The sequence below is a fragment of the Amphiura filiformis genome, chromosome 4 (genome assembly GCF_039555335.1).
Source record: "Amphiura filiformis chromosome 4, Afil_fr2py, whole genome shotgun sequence".
In the NCBI taxonomy this organism is placed as follows: domain Eukaryota; kingdom Metazoa; phylum Echinodermata; class Ophiuroidea; order Amphilepidida; family Amphiuridae; genus Amphiura; species Amphiura filiformis.
In genome coordinates this window covers 54,019,515-54,041,254 of record NC_092631.1, presented here as the reverse complement: position 1 = coordinate 54,041,254, position 21,740 = coordinate 54,019,515, and the positions used below count along the sequence as shown (strand labels likewise).

At 35.3% G+C, this 21,740-nt stretch overlaps 1 protein-coding gene across 1 annotated transcript in view; it reads right to left on the bottom strand.

Moving 5' to 3' along the window:
• The window catches only part of LOC140151070 (uncharacterized), a 531,056-nt gene that overhangs the window by 419,089 nt on the left and 90,227 nt on the right, over positions 1-21,740 (bottom strand). The window contains 2 exon segments of the mRNA XM_072173269.1: positions 1,391-1,533; positions 16,289-16,336. Coding sequence (XP_072029370.1) covers positions 1,391-1,533; positions 16,289-16,336 — 191 coding nt within the window.

Sequence of the window (21,740 nt, the reverse complement as noted above, 5' to 3'; positions counted from 1 at the left end):
ACTCATTAACAACAATAAATTAAGCAAGTTTTCAAAGTATATGATTTGTAGAATGAACTTTTGCAAAACAATCAAGTGTTATTTTTCAATAATATATTGATTCAGATAATGAAAATAGATTTTTTGGCTGCTTCGACCAACAATACCTTGTATATCCTTAAGACCTTGCTTTTTGCAGGGTACATGTATGTTAGTTCATTAAAGTACATTCATAACCTTCGCTTTTCATACCATATAATTGCCAATCAAATTGCTTGCTACATGAGATAAACACATACTCGCGAAGGATTACGCAGTGCAATGACTTCTGCATGTGCGCATCCTCTGCGACATCTTCTTGTTGTTTACTTTCTTCTTTCCTTTCCTGTTGCCATAAATCAGATAATGTGTTAGGTTTAAAGCGTACATCCCTGGGTGAGGTCATAACTTACACTTAGGCATTAAGGGACCGTTCAATATATATGCCAGGGGGGATGGGAGTTCTGAATTAAAAAATTTGACAAAAAATTTATTTCCCCTCATGTCCACTCAAAAAGCATTCCCTCTCGCATCCACTCAAACATTTTTGAATTCCCCTTATTTTCCCAATTTTCTAAAAAAATCAAATTCCCCCTCATCAAGACCCCCAAAAAATTCAGATTCCCCCTCAAAACCCCCATCCCCCCGGTATTAATAGTGAACAGTCCCTAAGCATCACACAATGGGCTTCCAGTGTATGCGGTGCTCCACCAAAGTGTGCAAAGGCCTTTCTACTTGTATATCGACCGGTTTTTCCTATAATGTTGTGAACAAACTAGAGACTTGGCATATGAGCTACAAGAAATCTACACATCCATGAATGCAATAAAGTGTGAAGCATGATAAGCACATGCAAATGCCTATAGCACTTAAATGTACTCCTGTCTGTCCACCGTATCAACAACATATCAGATTTAAATCTGCTCTCGGCATTACACATGTTATGTCACACATGCAAACTACAGATATGCACAAAGACAGTGGTTGGTTTACACACAAGTGCTAACCACCCACGTCCGACTAACCTCTAAAACGCACCCTATGAATACCGTATAACACATCACCAAATTTGTACCTTTAAAATGGTGTAATTGCACAAGCTACCCTAAATATGGTAACTGGCTTTGATTTTAAAACTTGCCATTATTCTTAAACAAAACAAACATTTAAAAGCAGATTTCAAGTTTCTTTTCTACTTCCATGTAGCCTAATAAATAACTAACCATTCGTCTCATTACGAACAGCTGTTCAGGTACCTGAAGTGAGATTGCTTCTCTAAAGCACCCTTTTTGAAAATAGCACCCTTATCAACACTCTTTAGACGTGAGTGAGTAGCAAGTAAGTGAGTGACCCCTTTGGTAGATATACTTACCTGAGCATATTTGTCATCCCACGCATACCCACTGTTGATCAGGTATCTGATTGTAGATTTTAATCGGTGAAGACCTACGTTGTCAAGCTTGTAGGCAGGAAGGTAGGGACTGTCTAAGTTTGTACAAGTACCAAAGAGTTTATCTGCAATATAAAGAGGGAATAGCAGAGAAAAAGGGAAAGAAAAACAAGAGAATATTAGATTTCAAACATTTCATCCTATGAAATGGTGGTGCTCTTGTGTGATAAAGGATATAAAATATGATATATAATAACAATACAGTGGAAGAAAGTCAATAGTCATTCAATGGTCAAGAGTAAAATCTGAAGTTGTATATCATGAGCTATATTTGAAGACATTTTAACTTTATGTTCATCCTATGAAATGTTAGTGTTTTTGTGTGACAAAGGATATCAAATATGGATTGTGGGATAGGCTTTTACGACAGGAATTCAAAACAATTAGTAAGTTTTTAACAGCTTTCCCGTCGGACAAGTTTAGAACTGTCAAGCTTTTGTCAATAGTAGCTCTGACTTCTTCAGGTCAAAGCCCTTGCCTACTGATGGCCTGAAAAGAGCCATTCACTGATTGACAAGGGACAGTCATCAGTCAATGGGTCTTTCAGAGCCATCAGTAGGCAAGGGCAGCCTATATGTCTCATTCTTAGGTACTTTGTCCTGAAGAAGTCAGAGCTACTCCTGACGCAAGCTTGACAGTTCTAAACTTGTCCCACGGCAAACCCACTAAAAACTTACTAATTATAAAAATATGGATAATAAAGATACAGTGCAAGAAAGTCAATAGTCATTCAATGGTCAAAAGTAAAATTTCAAGTTGTATATCATATATTTGAACACATTTTAGCTTAATTTTCATCCTATGAAATGGTAGTGTGTTTGTGAAATAAAAGATATAAAATATGGATATAATAAAGATACAATGCAAGAAAGTCAAAAGTCATTTCTACTTGTATATAATTTTCGCTCTATTTGAACATATGTTAACTTGATTTTCGTTTCATTCTGTCATTTCATCTTCCTCAATAGCTTCTCGGCAGTTTACAAATTGCTACAGAACTTAATGAAAACTTTGCTGTGCATCAATGCTCTTGGTTAAAAGTATTTCCTATGAGTAGACAGTTACACTAATATCCTGCTGATGTCATGTTATTGTCAATACTGTATTCCAAGTACATCAGATCATATAAGACATAACAAAGTTTCACACTGTTAGAAGTTATACATAGCAATTAGTGCTTAGTGAAGATTCATTGGGTTTATAAATGGTAATAGCATCTGATGCATCATTAGCAATGGGATATTCTACTTGGTTTTCATACACCTCCTGTGGAAGACATGACTTTAATCTCACACACAATGGAGTCATCCATTCAGGTAACCCCATTTGAAATCAACACTCCATGAGAAGATCAAAGTTATGTCCTCCATAAGGGTATATGGATTTCAACCAAAATAGCCCAATGCAAAAAGGTGCCCTCTAACTTAAAAAAACAAACATCCACCACCTGACTAACATATCAATGCTTAAGTTACATTTTTGTAACTTGCCTTCTACAAAATTAAATTTCTGTCAACAGATTCTTTAAAATCTGTTATTTAGTAGTTTTCTTTTTTTAGCTAAGTACTATACCTTTAAAGCAACATGCATAAGTTCTTAAGCAAGCATTAACATTCTATCACCCTTTCGAATATATGAATATTACAGTGATTATTAGAGTAACATTCTTAGATTTCATTGAATTTCTTTAAGTGATTTTAATTGTATATCATGTCCTGTATCGAAGGCATCAAAACATGGGCATCATCCTGACAAAGTCTACAAATGCAACAGAGTGAAACAGGTCACTGATGATGACAAAGTTACATTTTCATTGTATTAGCCAAATAATGTTAACCTGCATAGAGCTGTGCAAAGAGCCGTGAGGATATTGCAAAAAATGAGCAAACATGTCAAAAACTGTAATATAGTGCCAATATGCCATCAAATGGCATACACTTAGCAAACAACAAAGCATTTGTTTCAAGGTTTGATTTCCTTCTATAAACAAGATACTCTTATTTTTGGAATATTGTTGCTTAGGGGTTAATGTACTAATGTTATAACTTCATCATGCCAGGCCATCTTAGATAAGTAAAATTGACTTCCAAATTTTCATGTTATTGGTGGATTACAAGTGCAAGAAAGAAAAGAGCTGATACAGCTGCCTTACAAAGGTTTTTAAACTTTAGAACCTTTCAATCTGTGTTTAAAGTTGGCATCAAAATCCTTTTACATTAGAGGTTATGCAACAATTATGAGGGTAAAATGGGAGGGGCAAAAATTTTTTTGGCAAGCTGAAAGGGGGAGGGAAGCCATTTTTGGCAAGCTGAGAAGGGGGTGGGAAGCTTGACACACTGAACTTTAACACATGTAAAACATACATGAACGAGATTTTGTTGCTGGAAAAATGACATACAGCTCTGAATGTTCTCAGCTGTTCTCATAAGGCTCCATAACATAAAGTCAAATCTTTGCAGCTTGATAGCATTTTTGGTAGGTACGTGAACATCAGATGTTGACACTTTTATTAAATGATGGGAAAAAATATGCTACTAGTATCATACATTCTTTTACAATATTATTTTCTTCTTGATATTACCTTCATGTAAATGCATAAAAATAATTTCCCAAATAATATAACATAATAGTATATTTTCAAGTTGCCCTGATGGGCTTATTCTATCAATTTTGTGTCGTCTGACATGAAGGCCAGACTTTTTCCTGAACCCTATCTGATGGGCGTTACATTGTTTTGTACAACTGGTTCCAGATCCTTGCCCCAAGGAGGGGGTTCAGACACATGGCCGCTTCTTCAAGTGCGCTTGCGTAAGGCTATGACCGGTGGATTTTGTAATGGCAGAGAGGGCATGTCACAGGGCCTGTCATGGTCCCCTATGACTTTGGCACAGCTGTCAAATTTGGAAGCAAGTCAATATGATGACATAGTAATTTTGCCTTTTGGAAAGTGTACTGGGCATTATAAGAAATTGTAGCAGCCATTGGGTGGGGTTGAGGGCCAAGATGTGACTGATAACAATGGTCCAGGGTAAAACCTGTCACTTATTGACTTACAAAAAGTACTTATAGTTCATTATTAGGATTGAAACTATTGAAATGTTTGACAAATGGAAAATACTTTGCACATTAACTTCATCATTCTCTAATCATTTCTGCCATACCATAGCGTTGTCTTGATTACCTTAATTGATGCCCACACAGATTTCAAATCTTGTTTCCAAAAACTGTTATTTCCTCCCGTACCTCACATTACCAAAAACTAAATAAATTAGTCCTCTTTATCCCTCGCAGGCATCTATCAATTAAGTTATTGGGTGTTATTTTGTTTCTGGAGAAAAACAAGAAAAATAGGGTAAAACCGATGTTCAAGTCCTCACTTGAATATCCCCTGCGGCCAACTTATCATATCCAACTTGTCTTCCCTTTATTGTCTTTCCTCTCTGTTCAAACGTCGATTTATTGTAAAAATTAACACAGAAATTTGTGATTTTATCAATGGCATTTCAAAATGCCAACATTTATCTTCAAAATAACACGATATACATATATATTTTCCATTTTGATTGTGATGCATTTATTGAAATTTTAAGTATTTTTACAGCAACTACTTTCAAAGTTAGAACTATCTAAATGATTTGCTAAAATGTAGCACAATTTCAGTCAACAAAGGAGTTAAATTTCCATCCTAATATGCTGAAAAAATATAGGTAGCTCGATATAGCCTCAAGGAGCTTTGTTAAGTGTCCTGAATGGTACTATCAAATCATAATCAAAGTCCAATACAAACGCACATAGTGGCTATCCACATTGAAATTATTTGCTTAGATCAGTCTGAAACAAAGATTATACTAGCCTAATTGGTAATTCCACATGGACCGATTCAGATTTTTTAAATTTGGTGTCGGTGTCAAATCCTTATATTTTTCATTTCAACCTGTTTCAAGTCATTCTTATCTTCACAGAAAACATTATTTATTTATTATTATAACATTTATTATATAAATTAAAAATTTTTTTACCAGGTTCACCGTCGCAAATAATAAAGGAGACAAGCAGAAAATGTGATCCCGCCTGGGAATCAAACCCAGAACCTCAGGTTTACGAGACCTGTGCCTTAACCACTTGGCCGACGGTGAACCTGGTAAAAAAAATCATGTTTATTCTTAAACTTCCTTGCAATGATTGTTTCTTGACTTAATTAACAAAATCATGATCTACTCATTATTGCAAAAAGGAGACATTTTATAATGTGAATATGTCATGGTCTTGGATCAACCCAATTAAACCCTTAGGAAAGCAGTGGTGTAGATTTCTTTTTGACATGGAGGTTGAGGTTGGAAAAATTTCTTGAATTATAGTGAATGCAACACCTTTTGGCAACAGAATTATGGTACAAATGCACACGAGACACACAAAAATATTTGGCATAATGAAGCTAAACTGGTAACATATGGTGCAAAAGTGGAATACATGCATGCGAAGCACTAAAAAAATGGCACCTTTTAGGCTATAATGGCCGAATATGACGTAAATTTGGTCAGAAACCCACATACAAGCGTCAACATTGGGGGGGATGATTGTATGGCCCATCACTTTTTTTTTTAATGATACGGCGACCCCGGATCTACACCTATGAAGGGAAGCCATCAACATCAAAGTGCCACAAAAGCTCTTTAAGTTCACTGGTAAGGACATCATGTCACATGACATCCATCTTGTCACATGACATCACCAAAACCATGACATCATGTGAACATCAAGATCAGTAACATCAGTTCGATAAAGACACAGTGTCATAATATTGAAAGCTCATGCAAGTGATCAGTTTTACAACTAGCTCAGATTTTTAGATATGATAAAGTAGCCCATGAATATGCATTGCCAAGGAGGGTGCCGGTCAGATCTAAATCTGCCATTCAATATACATTATGTCCATATACCTCCCGATACAAATTCAACCACATCAATCTATACCCAAGTCATTATGTGGATAGCCCATATAATAGAACATTTCAGCCTATTTCAAGCAGCAGATTTACAGTGGAAAGTCTCTCTTATGCCATAAATCCTAGTGCTCTTATAATCCGCTTACAGGAAATAGAAAATAGGACAATTTATCTTAAAGATTCAATTTGACCCTATTTTGGTGTATACTTCATCATAAAAACATTACAGCATATGCCAAGACAAAAATATATTTATCAGAATCTTCATAACAGCAAATTAATTAAATATTAATTAAGTTAAATAAAAAAAAATAGTATAATATTATTAGGAATGACAATTGATTCTTTAGCTTTAAATTGGTGGTATAGGTCACTGATTCATAATGAACTTAATTAAATGCTTCCACTCAGTCATGTGAAACGAACCATGGTCATCAACCCTAAATGTGGCCATTTCAATGTGTAGAGAATTTTTCTTTGGAAAAATTCAAACATGTTCACATGTCTTAATTTTGCCACATTATATGCTCCACAAAAGTAAGACTTTCAAACAATAATGCAAAATTAAAATGAAATTGTTCATACACCAAGCCTGGATTTTAATTTAATGATAATTTAGAAATTGATTTGATTAAAAAATAAGTATATCTTCATCCTGGGATATTCATTTGTGTGTACTGGTAATAATGACTATAATATACCAAATCTGCTCTTGCAATTTATCACTTTTTTCCATTCAACCAAATCTATTAATATGCAACTATGGCTGCTCATGGATGGTAGTTACTATGGCAACGGATAAGGTATCCATCATAATGTTTGCTATAATATGGATGAGGTACATCAGGCAGCAAAACTGATTGAGAAATGCTTCCTGTGTTTGTTTGATTTGGAGCTTGACACTTAGCCTCTTAAAATTGAACCAAATATGGTTGAGTGACATCTTTATTTAACGCTGGTTATTTTTGGAGTGTTTATTGATCATATGCACTGATATAGTTCATTTGTTTGTACCTTTAGAAACCAATGTGCAATATTATATCATTTGAAAATAGTACATTGATGATAATGATGACAATCAATGGCAATGACAATCAATGGCGATGACAATGATGATGACCATGATGCTTCTTAATTAAAGATGGCATATTTTGACCTATTCTTTTAGTAATCATGCTGATAATTATGTACTTATGAACAATTTTGCTCTTCGCAATTTCAGAATAAGGCTAAATATCCTGCACATCACATATCGTTTTACCAGGATTTTGACCTATTCATTGTCAAAACTAAAGATTCATAAGCAAACAGCCAGCTTTGACTATATTTATAATTATGTATTTATAAATAGGCACATGACCAATGGAGGCGATATACCAAGACCATGCACTATGTTGACCACTATACACAAAAGGATATGAACTTTTTTGATATCATCAAAGTTAGTAATAACTTTTACTAACAAAATTGTCCAACATTGGGGAATTCTGAAATTTTGATATGTTATAAAAAACAACATTTTTAAAGTATTTACTGATTACCATTTTCGTTCAGGTTATGGTTTCTTGCACTAACAAGCAATTAAAATAAAGCCATATTGTTGAGCAATTGTTAAGGTTCCCTGATAAAATGTTGCATAATCATTAATCAATTATTTTCTCTGACGAATATGTCGGCACGGGGGTGGTCATGTGCGTATTTATTAATAGGCATTTATCAAGCAATTAAAACAAGCCATTTTGCTGAGCAATTGTTCCCTGGTAAAATGTTGCATAAACAATATTTTCTCTGAAGAAAATATACCAGAATGTGTCAGCACGGGGGTGGTCATGTGCATATTTAAAATAGGCACTTATAGAAATAGTCTAAGCTAGCTGACACAGTACAATGATTACCATTTTCTCTATACATGTACTTTTAAGAATGTGTATATTCCATATGTAATGTTTTAACCTTTTGATGTATTTTGTTTGACCCCTGGGCACCCATGGAAAACAGTGTTACTACTGATTGGGTATCCCCAGGCTAAAGAAGATGTAATAAATAAATAAATAAATAAATAAATAAATACGGCTTGATAGATGGCACCCAAAATCATGTGATTGTCCAATCAGATTATGTGCCTACAAACTAGACCACTCCCACTGACTAAGAATGTTGCATAAACAATATTTTCTCTAAAGAAAATATACCAAACCCATTAATAATGATTAGCTTCAAATCAGACATGCATTGAAATTAAAGTGACATGTAGATATGTCACCACAGAACCCACTTTTATAGTTCTTGCCTGTTTAAAATGTTTATGTGTTGCATTTCAATAATTGGGATGACAGCATATACATTTATATCCCTTACTGATAATATGGCTGACATCTCTGATGGTACTCGCTGGTACAAGACCCAGCCATGACATTGTCACAGCTGGTTAACAAAGATGGAAGCCAATCAAACAGGGAAATTTACATATTTCTTCGGAAAGCATTTGTTAGTAAGAAAGCAAATTCATTGAATCTTTAACAATGAAATCAGAGAACAAAATTGATAAAAATCTGTTCTGCAGAAGAAAAAAAATGAATGCAGAAAAAGGAATTAAAACCAAAATCATGAGCTTTATGATTACACATATTTATGCTAAGGGATGAAATCAAAACTTAACCAGTTTCTATTGTTCTAAACAATGGAAACCAGACAGAACCACCCGGAATCGACGGTTGACCACTGGTCGAGTTTTGAAGCTGCCCCTTTATAGCTGGTTCCATCTACTCGATCACTTCATGGAGCCATTTCAGTTTGGGGGTACTATGAATTCACAAAAGGGCTCCTGTGGATTGAAATCAGATACCCTCAGTCAGGCCCGTATGCAGGATTTCATTTGGGGGTGCTGATTTTTAAAAAGTGGACTTTTTGCCAAGGGGGGGGGGTGATTTAGTGAAAAGTGGACAAAATTAGGACCTTTTTGTCCAAAAAAGCGTAATTTTTTTTTTATTCCTACCCTCGCAAGTTCTAAAATTTTGGGACTTTTTGTATACTTTTCCAAATTTTTATAACACTGCATCGCACCCCCACACCCCCTGCGTACGGGCCTGCCCCCAGTCTGTGATTTCACATACTCATCCACTTTTTCCAATTCAGTTGCAACATGACACGTTTGTGAGTACATTAGATAGTTAATATGTTCAATTGCTTCAATCTGTGCAAATGGAAATTCTATCCATGCATTTTTAGCACAGCAAAATGCTGCACTAAAGCAGAATTGTCAACAAAAAATCCGAGGGTGCCAAGTGACTTTTTTCCTCATCTTTTCTCCTTTTTCGTTTCTTCTTTCCCTTCCGATAAAAAAAAAAACACGGGTAGGGTTAGGGTTAATTCTCTCCACTAAAGTCTTACATAAACAGGTTATTTTAACTACAAAGTACAATGATATATATTTTATAATATGAATATATTAACACAATATCATTAATCAGCTTATAATAATAACTGTTAGTAACTATTATTCTAGAAAATTACATCATAATTAGCAGCTGATACTTGCATAATAACCGAGCAGAAGTTAATGGTTAGAAAAATGTAATTACAGCTTTGTGGAGCAGAAACAAGCAATGAAAGGATTATTTTTAGAAAATTAATCTGCGACTTGTCAGTGGCTGAGTAAGCATTCTTTTATTGTGTTAAATTAGAAATTGATTGAAATTTTTCTATTTTTGGTCTGCTTTTGTGCCTTTTGTTGTTGAAAATTTACAGCGGAAATAGGCTGCAGGTTTGTTTGGTTTTCTGTTTGAGAAGTTCAGATGCAAAAGTGGTATAAATCCTTTTTTCTCGGTTTCAGATATAGGCAAACATAACTCGTCAAATATAAACAATATAATAAGAAAATATGGGCTATTTTTGATCATAGTTTCAAAGATATACTTTGATTTTTTTGAAGTAGGGTATCAATTTAAAGCTAGCATTATAGGGCAGGTGTTGGTGGCCTTATCTCAAAATATTCCAAAATGGTGTATATCGTGTTCTGCATCTCAACTCTTCATTTCTACAGCAGAGCTTCCAGTGTTACAGTTTTTTCTTTTCTATTCCAGCACTGCATTTTTTCCTATATTAGCTTCTTTCTCATTTTATCTTATAGTATATCTTTCTCTTATAGTCTCTCGCTCTCAATTTCTGTCCATGCTTCTCTCTATCCCGGGGGAGGTACTCAAGTTTGGTTTGGGGTAGGAATGTGTCTCACAGAATCAAAAGTGGACCCATTATTAATACCAATTTGCAAAACAAATTGTGTGCAATTTTTACAAACAAAAATTGAAATTGGGCTCCAGTTATGTGAACTTTTTTTCTAAAATTTGAAAAAATGCCCATTTTATACCAAAATTGACTGAAAATGTGGCCATTGGTGTCCAGAGACCAGAAAATATCTGCAGTACATTCCTGTATGGTTATTTGTACTAAGTACCCCCCTGGATGTCTGTCTCCTGTCTGTCTACCTGCCTCTCTACTATGCTGTCTTTTTCACATGCTTGTCTCCATCTGTCTACTAATCTGTCTGTATGTCTGTCTGCATGTCTGTCTCTCTGTTGGTGTGTCTATCTGTCTGTCTCTGATTAACCCTCCACCACATTCTCTTCAGTAAACACGAACAAATACACAAATGCCCACACATCCACACCTCCTCCACTCCCACAGACACACTCCCACAGACAGGCAAACAAATACCCCCGGTGGGTTCAGTTTGTATTTTAAGGTAGGACGTATGACCGTTCCAGGATTTGAAAATGACCACTATTTCACGGGGAATCAAGGACATTTGCAGCAATTTTACCCCCTATTTTGCGCGAAATCAAGGAAAATTTGCCCCCAAAAACCTCCCCTATTTTTATCATTTTGAGGACGCATTTTCATTTCACCCCCTTATCACAAGGAATCAAGGACATTTTTCCAAAATAAATACCCCTATTTTTACCATTTCAAGGATGTTTTGAATTTTCCCCCTATTTCACGGGGAAATGAGGACAATAACGAAAACTGTAGCAGTAAAACGCGGACGCAAGTCCTAGAAATACATCCTATTTTTCATTTCAAGGACAATTTTGCTCCAAAACACCCCTAATTTGGACAATCGCGAACAATTTTGTCCTCGAAAATTCCGCGGACATTTCTTGAAAAGTACCCCTAATTGGAACCATCATGCGTACACATTGTCAGTGAAGACTGAACCCACCGGGCAAATACCTCAATGACTTTATCCTATCTAACCGAGGATACATACATCCATTTTTAATCGCCATGTATACATAACCCAAAACACACACAATTTGTAATATCCAACTGCGACACTGCTTATACCCCTCAAGCGTGGACCTGCAGCATATATATTTTTATTATGTCATTTGTGATCTTCTGAATATAGTCATTTTGTTGAACACTTCCTTGTCCTTGGTTGTCGTATGTCCACATTTGTATGTACGCTGTGTGTGTGTCCTCATTGGAATGGCCATACAAATGCATAACCACCCACTTCCTTCACTCGCCCTACACACTACATACAAACATTTTGTTCCTTTGTTAGTAGCTAATTGCAAGTTCAACTAAGTTTGCATTATATCTAACCTGTCGACCGCCAATAGATCAGAATTGTTAATATTAATATTGTTTTACCGGTAGTTTGAAGATATCAGAAATATACCCTGCATTTCAGAAGCAATGTTATAAAACTACATTAGTGAATACTACTTTACTAATGACCCCTCTCACATAAACACCTTGCCTGCTCATTGCACTGTCATCACAATCCAAGGGAACAGGCAGATCCTGAAACATAGGTCTCAGATTATAGAAAACACCAACAATAATATTTATGCACACTAAACTTTTGGTCAAAGCAAATATTGGACTATTCCATTTAAAATCCACACTCCCCCTGTGGAGGATTTTGGAAATATCTACCACAGGGGGAGTATGAATTTCAAATGGAATGAGCACATTAGGCATCTCCATTTGAAACTCACCCTCCCTCTGTGGAAGATTCCAGTTGAATCTTTCTCAGAGGGGGTATGAAATTCAAATGGAGCTGCAAAATGTGCTCATTCCATTTGAAATTCATACTCCTCCTGTCGCAGGTATTTCCAAAATCTTCCACAGGGGGAGTGTGGATTTTGAATGGAATGGCCCATTGCTTAATTGGGCACTAGACTACTTGGGTGTCATTTTTGAATTAATATCACTAAAAATGTAACATGATCTGGTACATGTGGTCGAAGGTGCCAAATTTGAAATTGAGATAAAGGCAAAAATATGGAGTAAAAAACAATAAAATACTTAAGAAAATACACATCACAAAACTTTAGAACCAAGTATGCTAGACCTTTGGTGTTTTCAGTATATGATAGCCTAATGTTTGTATAACGTAATAATTATTGTAACTCAATTTACACAAATGCTTCCTTTGGCCCCTAGGAGCAGATCACGTCACATTTTAAATGGAGAACCTTTTGCTGCATCCGCAGATCTTAATCTACCTTGTGCATCTAAGGGAACAAGTCATAAGATTGATGTAGCGCTACAAATGAACCTAGTGTTGTTATAGAGGGAAAGTTTTATCAAATGTGACCATCCGCCACGAAACACCTGTAAATTCGGTCTCCGGTCAATTTCGTTTTTCGAGTTTAGAAAATATATATCATAAGCTTTAAAATAATATATCATTTGACTTCAAAAGATATCCAAAAGCGGAGTTATGGCTTGTTGAAGTTTGCCCCTTCAGCAAAAGGTACCTTTATATTTTGGTGCTACATGTCTATTTTTCCACATTTATTGCTGGTAATAAATATCAAACAGTCATAATTGGCGGACACTTTAAATCATCCCCAAGTTAAGGAGGTTCAGGAATGTTGTCTCATTGTTAATTGTTAAATCCTACCACTTGAACAGGGTTTTACCAAAGCAAACAAAGACTAGAGCTATTTAAGAATTCTATACATAGGTAGAAGCTTATCAACAATAGGATTAATAATTGGTTTAAAAGGTATTTGACTGGCACTAACAAAATGAGAAACATGTTGCACCAACTTGAGGTACATATGAATACAACCTTTATGCACATTTTGGGCTGTAGCTCAGAATACAATTTGCCAACTTACGAGCGGTTTGTAGTGGACTGTCGGTCACAAATGTTAATTGCATGTCTCATTTACTGTAATAAATGTGTGTTATTTTGACACACTTCCAGTTTCATTTGGATGGGGAATGAGGGAATAATGAAAATAGTTACATTTATAAGGTTCTATTATCCATCTTTTTGTTTATTCCCTAATGGTTTTCATGACAGTGTCTCAAAGAACGAGATGAGGGACTCTGAGCTGTACAGAATATTTGCAAATTATGTATAAACCCAACCATCTTTGGCTCCCGGCCCCCGCACTCTAATTTCGTGAATAATGGGGTGATTTCTGCTGAACATACACAATTTGCAAAACAAACAAAAAATGGGGTAATTTTTCAAAACACATTTGCGAAATTGTTCCTTTATCTATAAATCAAGTAAAATAAATGTGCATTATTCAATTATTCATCATGCTCACACTATTGCTCAATATTCTTCTTTTGGGAAACAAAAATGTGCAAACTTTATGCAACAGTAGCATAGCCAGGGTTTTAGTGTGAGGGGCAGAGCCAAATTGCCATTTGTCTATTTTTGTCCCATTAACTCTTTCTTGGGGGGAAGCTTGCCCCCTGGATCCGCCCCTGATATGCAAATGGGAGTGTTTTCAAAATGTTCTGACCAGCATGAGTACCCACAGATACACAGAGTGCAGGGACCGGGTTTTTGTTATATCGGATTTTTCCCAGCCTCTGTCTCCCTGAAAAGTCCCTGGCTACAGATCTGCTCTATTTTCTAAATATATTTTTGTGCTGCCATGTATTGACTATGCCTTACCTCTAGTGCGCTAAACCATAATGATTCCCAATAATAGTAAGCAGACATAACCCCAACCCATCCCATCTCCCTACCTCCCTAAAACCCCACTGGTTACAAATCCACTATACAAAAGTCTTCTGTGTAGACATAACCCCTACATCATCAGATAGTGACCATGTCTCGCATGCTTTACTTCTCCATAACGATTCCCAATGACAGTGACGGATATACATGCTTCTATTGTGGGTAGTGTGATGGAATTGAAAACCGAGTCTGGAGTAGCATCAATGTCTGACTATATCGTGACTCAATAAAATGTGGTCATGCCAAAGAAAAAGTGAGAATGCAGAGGCAGCTTGCTTATAACGTCATAGTGTATAGTTGACCAACTTGATAATATCAGGAAATAGAATTCCCAATACCGTAATAGATACTGCTATGTGTAGTAGGCTACTTTACCAAGAAGCTGGTTTGAAATTTTTAAAGTATTTGTATTTTTGAGTTTAAATGAGCTTGTGAATAAGGTGAAACTCGCTAGGTATATTAAATTTGTCAAATTGGTTTTCAAACATAATCTCACAAAACACAATTTTTTGGTCATCAGTAATACAATCAGTTCATAAGAAATGTTCTACATGTAATGAATTGCAATGCACATTCACAAAGAATATCAATATTTTACACTTAAAGAGAACTGCCCACCCTCTTAATTTCTGGTAAGAATCAACAACTTTGATCTTTTACAAATATGAGTAAACTTTTCTAAGAAAATATTCAAAATCAAAATGACAACTAAATAAACAAAATCCACATTTAAAGATGATACTGAAAAAATGAAGCAGTAAATTTGTCTTCTCCATTTCATTCGCAAAAAATACCAAATAACAACAACCTGTATAAAATATTCTACTACACATAATCACCACCTCTACCACCAACCAACCAACCACCTCCCTTTAACATTGCTTCTGAAATGCAATCCCTCTCTTAAGTCCTCCAGCAAGATGCAAATAAGTAATGAACCTGACTTGGATGCATGCTGCAAAGGGGTTAGCATTAATAATGTCAGTCAAAGAGTCAACCTTCACCATTTTGGATTTTGCTTACCATTTCACATTCTGGCTGGATGGCATCTAACCTTGAGAAAAAATACGATAGCATTGATTGATTCTGGTTTAAAATGTCTATATTTAACTTAAGCAGAATCGCTATGTAAATTTTATTTGTTACTATCATAATCATATTAATAAGACTTGTAATTTGAAATAATCAGGTCAATAAGGGAACGAACCAAAAGATCAATTTAGTTGAATGCAACTATAGTTTTGTTTCCTAACTCCCTCCCTCCCTCCCTCCTTCCCCATCTGCAACAAAACCAAAAATGGATCAAAATAAGATTAATGTTTTCTGAGAGCACAGGAAAATACTAATCAACATTTTTGACCCCCTCCCTCCCTAATGAAACTAGATTTGTTCAGAGAACTTCATCGATCGTTTGGTTTGTTGCCCAACTAGTTCCTCGTTTGGTTTGTTGCCCAACTAGTTCCAAGTCCAAAGGGCAGAAAGGACTTTACTGACATAAGGACATATGTAAAACATTTAAAGAAATATTTGATTGAAACATTGAATTCTTCACTAAAACAATTCCCATTTTATTCCAAATTATGATTCCCTGGATGATAATAGAGGGAACATATTATCCTTTAATCCTTAAGAAAATGCAAATGAAATTGAAAACATAAGATCCAAATAAGGAACATTATGTAAGAACAAAATATACGGGGGTGGGTACAGAATACCTCACTAGAGTAATTCATCAATGTGGGCATACAAATTTATCACAAACTCAATTTAAAATTCCCTGCCCTTGACAAATAGGTGTCATTTGTTATCATCTTTTTGTTGTTGTTCTTTTGACTATTTTCATTGCTTTCTCTTTTTCATTTTTAATGACATTACCTTCCACACACACTTCCTGTTCTTCACACACGGGACTGAACCGGCAACCTGTATACAAGACAAAAAACAAAAAGAGCATAAATTAGTCATAAAACTCATCTCTAAATATGATTAATCTTTTCCCGCGAACACCTTCCCTTCCCTTCCCTTGTCTTTTGGTTTGTTATGTAAAGTTGCTTTGTCTTGGTAACCTCATTTGATTTTAGGGAAAGGCTAACTTTCAGGCCATCAGGCCATTTTGGCCTTTTCCTCCATAGGGTGTTTGTATATTTTTTTTAATGTCTTTTGTTGTAATGATTTTTTGAACGTATGAATTAAATTTCATAAGGTGAAAAGATCTCAGAAATCACATGATTTGAAAAGATCTAATGTAAGATGCCAATATTTCATGGTTGATTTTTCGCAATTTCAAGTCACCAATCTGAAACATTACTTTCTATATCACCTGGCAGAAAGTATTACACTAGTCTTTGCCACAGGCTAAGAAAGTGATTAGAAACTGCCAACATGTGAAAGTTTTATGCAAGTATAGTTCAGTAATCACGTATGGATCGCTAGGGTCTTTGACGGAGATTAGTATTCTACATTCTATACTTCATCTGAAGTTTGGTAGTGATGTCAGTGGTTTTACATGGTTAAGCTGCCAGCGTGCCTACAAACCACCCTTGTATGCGTATACTCTGTGGGATTAGAATAGCACATGTCATTTGATACTACGACCGATGAAATACGCACCTACACTACCAAACTGGCTGTGAAGCAAAGTATAGCTCAAGATCTTTGCATTGCTTTGTAGAAAACACAAATTGATCAAGTGTGAAAAATTTCATTTTCATAGTGCCATCAAAAGGAGATATAAGGTGTGGGTGGGAATGATATTTCCTGCTGAGAGTTTCGTAGAAATTCTAAAGTGTAAATCCCCCATTGCACCTGCTATGTAAAATGACTCCAGATTAGTTGTGTACCACACTCGCACTGCAGGCAGCACATCAAGATAAGCTTAAAACATAGTTCATTTCCTATGTTCAGTTATCTCCTGATTTTCATTTTAAGTGGGGATATAATTTGCGCATAACAAGTTCGAATCAAGTTCCACTGAAAGTGTTGCAATTAAGTTCGACATAATAGTAGAGTTGAGCTTTGAAAAAAATGCAGGTGGGTTATAAATTGGTCTATTCCAATTGACATCTATATAATACACCCCCTATGGAAGACATAGGGAGTGTGAATTTCAAATGGGGTTACCTGCATGTGTGACAATCTACACTCTGTGTGTGAAAGATTAAAGCCATGTCTTCCACAGGGGGCAAATGGATTTCAAATGGAATAGCCTATTGCCACTGAGATGTTGTTCAGGATAAGGCAAGAAAAATTGTTTGCTTGCCTTCCACCGACCGACCCAAAATTGGCCAAAATCAGGGTCGGCCCTAGAAGAAAAAAATTTTCTTAATAGTTTTTAAATTATAATTTTAAAGGTTTTTTTTTTTTATTACTTTTTCTGTGTCTAAATTCATTTCAAAGCTCAATTTGGCCAACAACATTTTTCTTAAGAAGAAATTCATTACTGTAAACTCATTATAACATTTATAACTGTCCATTCATGCATCAATGTTTCCAATAAACTTGGTGTCTTTGCCTGTAAGTATGCAGTTTTTTTAATTGAATCAATTTCCATGGTGTATCTTGCGTATTGAAGGTCTGAAGTGAAGTACCGTATTCATGTATCTTTCCACATGACCAATGCTCATTATCTACACTCTACAGGCCTATACCGTATAGTGAGTCATTAAAAAAAATCTGACCAATCGACCCCAAAAATCTCAATCCAAAACAAAATGAAAAAAAAGGAACTATGTTCTCTTCTGATCCATTGCATAATTTGTGTATTTCCCTTTGATATGCTATAACTATAATACTGTAAATGTTCACTTAATGGCGCACCTGAGCTCCTTTGCCTTGGGGTAAATTTCATGTACAAATATAATGCTCCCTCCTCTAAAATCCCAACAAGAATTAAGGGTATGTGCCCTAATTAGCTGGTAGGATTTTATGGGAGGGCACTTTAAGTTTGTGTCTAAAATTCCAGTTATGTCAAGGGAATCCATAGCGCCATTTAGTGAACATTTACGGTCTATGTAATGAGTATTAGTACACTGATTTCACAATATCATTATGAGTACACTCACAATATATTGATAAATCTAAAACAGTGTATGTAGAGATGCTTACGGCAAGTCAACGCAGTACTTGTGTTGAAACATTGAGGAATATAAAGCCCACTCTCACAGGGAAATGTATGGGTTCAATATGTGAGATCCCAAGGCTCATTGTAATGGGTTTTATTTTTCCCACATGTGCATGATTTTTCTCGGGATCCGGAAATAGCAAAAACTTTCCTTTCATTTTGGCATATTATTTTTCATAACTCATAAACTACAAATACATACAGAAAATAATATAAAGTGACCAGTGGCTTTTATGACTATTTCCTATAAAATCAATGCATTACCCTGCAGAAATAAACTGTATTATTTAAACAAAAGTACTAAAACTTTAAAAAAATATAGCCTAAAGGTTGTGACTCGTCTTAAAGACGACTCTGCGTGGAATGATGATGAAATAGTTTCACATCACCCACATCCCATACGGCAAGCATATGTTGGGGTGAAAGATAACATACCATAAATAAACCCACACACTTGAGTAGGTGGATTAATACCTATGGAACCAATCTGTGCTGTGTGTAATCAAAGCATATATAACAGGTAGCTATAGGTTACATACCACTAATAGGCCTGGGCGATACATGGAAATCTGATTTAGTAACTATTTGTTTGCATGGCATCTGAAAAGACTGCATTAAAATCGCTGAAATTGATCACGTTATATAGCCAAAAAAGTACTTTTTAGGGTTTGATGCTTCTAAATGGTATATTTTCTCTCATTATATGACATTTTTGTTGTAATAGTACCAAAATCCATACGCACGGCTTCGGTTTTTAGTAAATATTCACCCTACCATATTGTAACTTTCAGCTTTGAGGGCGCACTGCCATTGTAAGGTGCGTACGGTTCAGTGTGTTAAAACAAGAAAAGTCTTAGGTCAACCATGAGTTTTTGATCATTTGGCATCTAAATCATATAGTTTCACCTGATATTAGTGGCATTTAACTGTGAGAGTTCTGAATATGAGAAATTCCACTCCAAATTAGCCATTTTCCCATTGAAACCCGTGTAATACATAATTGGTGGTATTTAACCTATAATGTCTCCTTTGCTTAAATAGCTATCTACTGAAGATAGTACTTATGAATGATATTAAAAATCAGCATGTATTGTGTAATATAACAGGTAGCTATAATGTCTCCTTTGCTTACATAGCTATCTACTGAAGACAGTACTGACATAATATATGAATAGACAGGCCCTATAACAGGTAGATAATACCATCTGTTTTGCTTACATAGCTATCTTCTGAAGATAGTATTTGTATGAATGATATTAAAAATCAGCATGAGCATGTATTGTATAATAGACAGGCCATATATAACCATCAGATATACCATCTCTTTTGCTTACATAGCTATCTACTGAAGATAGTACTTAAATGAATGATATTAAAAATCAGCATGAGCATGTATTGTATAATCAGACATAGGCCCTATATAACAGGTAGATATGCCATCTCCTTTGTGTACATTGCTATCTACTGAAGATGGTACTTACATGAATGATATTAAAATCGGTTAAGTATTGCAGTAATGACTTTGCTGTATAGATATGATTCCAAATTATGAGTACAATGTTGTTATTAACGATTGGATCGATGTAATAAAAACAAGCTGAAGTGATCAATTTAAACCAATATTAATATACAGATTTAAACAAAATATGATGAAGACACTAATGGATGCTCTCATATCTCACACCTTGCCCTGCTATACATGCTATAGTAGAGTTGCCCATCAAAAATCAACACACAGCCCAACCAGATCCAAATATCATATAAACTACTTATCTCATGGATCACTTAGTTTTTATGCCAGCTGAAACCAGATTGATCTATTCCAGTTCAAATACATACACCCCATACAGTCTATAATACCAAATTTATTAATTCGTTTCAAACAATTCATTGATGTTAGCACTGGGTAGTAGCCATTACTGCCAGCAGACAGGAAGGTTAGAAAGTTGACCTCAACGCTGTGTAGGTGGTCTTCCTGTGCTTTTGAATGGGACAGTAGTAACCTTGGCCAATTTTTAGACCAAAATTTTGGATTTTTCGGATTTTTTTCTAAGTTTGTGAAAGCATAACAAGACTATCCATCAATGGATTTTTATTTCCATCGGTAAATATTTTTTAAATTAAGTTTTTTCATAACATATTAAATTAAAAAGGCAGAGACCCCTGCTGTATAATAAATTAGCTAGTTAAGTTTTGAGTAACCTTGATGAAAATTATCAAAAAAGTGCCTATTCATTTGTGTGTGTACGGTCCATCACCTGTCACTTGGTAGTCTTGTAACATGTGTCTAATGGCGCTGCCCATGGTCACTTGATGAATTGTTTAATTCGAATTAATCAATTTGATATTATAGACTGCCATATGGAAGACATGGTCTTAATCTCCCACACAAGGGGTGTAGATATCAAATGGAGTCATCCATTCAGGTAAACCCCATTTGAAATTCACACCCTCTGTCTGGAATATTAAGTTCATGTTTTCCATAGGGGGTGTATGGATTTCAATTGGAATAGCTAATTCCTGTACAGATATCACAATAGATGAAAAATATTTGATCCCAGACTTGTAATTTTGTTTTGACATGTCAATGTCATCGCATATATACATCCGCAGCTATGTTGAGTAGGTTAATCATGTATGGTGAAATGTGAAATATTGTGCCGCTAGAAGCCCACACATTAGTAGGTGGGTTGATAACATGTATGATCATAAGTCAGGTGAAAGACTGTGGTGCTTGCCGGATGTCTCTTATTCATAATTGGATTTATATAAAAGTCAAGGAAAAAAATTGGAAAATTATAATAATAATATAATGATATCAATCAAGTGGGAGTTTATACATGACAAATGTTGGAAGTAAAAATGACCTGCTGATGCTAAAATGAACAAACCTGATTCTGTTATAAACATGAAACATGATTAACTTGGATATATATAAATCACTGTGGATTAGCGATGTAGTAGTAAAATCAAGATAGAAATCTGACGAAAGTAGACCAGACCTGGTTAATTATTCTATCATTCCTGGTCCCTGTAAATCCTGGAGCACATTAATGCTGATTCATACTCTATTAGAAAAAAACACAGCAAGTCGCCGCAAAGATGAACAGCAGTTAATTTTCAATTTAGGAACACTTACGCCTTCAGGAATGAACGTTGATTTTCCTGCTTTCCATCGTTAGGCCCTTTTTGTGCTTTCCCGCTCGC